This window comes from Trypanosoma theileri (assembly GCF_002087225.1).
Source record: "Trypanosoma theileri isolate Edinburgh chromosome Unknown TM35_Tth_6_V1, whole genome shotgun sequence".
Classification (NCBI taxonomy): domain Eukaryota; phylum Euglenozoa; class Kinetoplastea; order Trypanosomatida; family Trypanosomatidae; genus Trypanosoma; species Trypanosoma theileri.
The window spans coordinates 440,397-441,570 of NW_021639848.1; the positions used below are offsets into that span (position 1 = coordinate 440,397).

The 1,174-nt window shown below is 38.7% G+C and overlaps 1 protein-coding gene across 1 annotated transcript; it reads left to right on the forward strand.

The window, feature by feature from the left end:
* TM35_000062720 (uncharacterized protein) lies at positions 1–309 on the forward strand (the record flags this gene model as incomplete). Its single annotated transcript, XM_029023309.1, has 1 exon — positions 1–309. One exon carries the CDS (start codon positions 1–3, stop codon positions 307–309), a length of 309 nt encoding a protein of 102 aa, XP_028885333.1.
* Between the last annotated feature and the right edge of the window lie 865 nt (positions 310–1,174).

Sequence of the window (1,174 nt, forward strand, 5' to 3'; positions counted from 1 at the left end):
TTGAATAGTCAACTCTGTAAGGGATCTGCTATGGCTTCCTATGTTACTCTCTTGTGGAAAAAGTGGACAGAGAGATGGTACAAAAAACGCGAGACGATAAAAAGAGAAGGAGCAGCCGATATTCACCGCATGTTGGACATCATGGTAAGTAACATGAAAAGCACATCGCGACAGCAACAGAGACTGGGAGAACAACTGCGACTGGAGGAAGAGAGGCGGCAAAAGAATTTTAAAGAGTTGCGAGATCCCTGTGCGGACCCGAGTAGTGCACACTTTGATGTGGCACACCTTCCGAAAAAAGGCATGTAAGAGAGATATCTCAACTGGTATGTACGCATAATAAGCATAAACGGTTTCCCAAAGAGAAGAAAACAAACAATAAAATGCTTTGATCACTTTGCACCACCACCAAAAACAGGAGCAGCTCTTTTCTTCGTCTTGGTACCTTTTGGGTATTATTTTTGGTACTCTATACTTCTGAAAAAATAACTTTTATTTTATACTTCACTCGGGTAACTTTTCCCATTGATGTTGTTGTTATTCGCAGAGAAAGAAAAAGGAAAGAAATATATGTCCGATAACCAGACTCTCATGATTTTTTAAATTAATTTTTGTATTCTACACTGGTGGCAAATCCCTCTTTTCCACCATTAACACCCCTCATGGGTAGCATTGGTGTTAACTGAAAGAGATTTCGAAAAATAACCTTTCCTTCCAAATATCAAGTTAGGTGATGAGAGATGTGATGTATAAGAAAATTGAATTGTTTTGAATTACATGTAAACAAACCCAACCACGTAGCCTGTATATGTGTATAAAATCCAGGTGAAATTCTTTTTTGCTTTTTTTATATTGAACTTTGTATATTGAGATTTCACGCAACGCTGTCAATTATCATTTGTTTTTAATTTGTTTTTCTACTTGAACCGTGTCAATCTTTACAAACAGAATCAATACACAATTACTCTCTCACACACATATATTACCTCTTTATTTATCCTTATTACTATTATTTTATTTTTCCTCACAATGCCGGTGCACCCCTTCTTCTTCCCCCACAACATTGCCAATAAAAAAAAAGAAAAAGAAGGGAAACACACCACCCCATGGGAAGCAGAGGCCCGCAGCCAGAGCGCAACGCGCGGTGCCGCAGACAAAAGCGCAACCACCACCA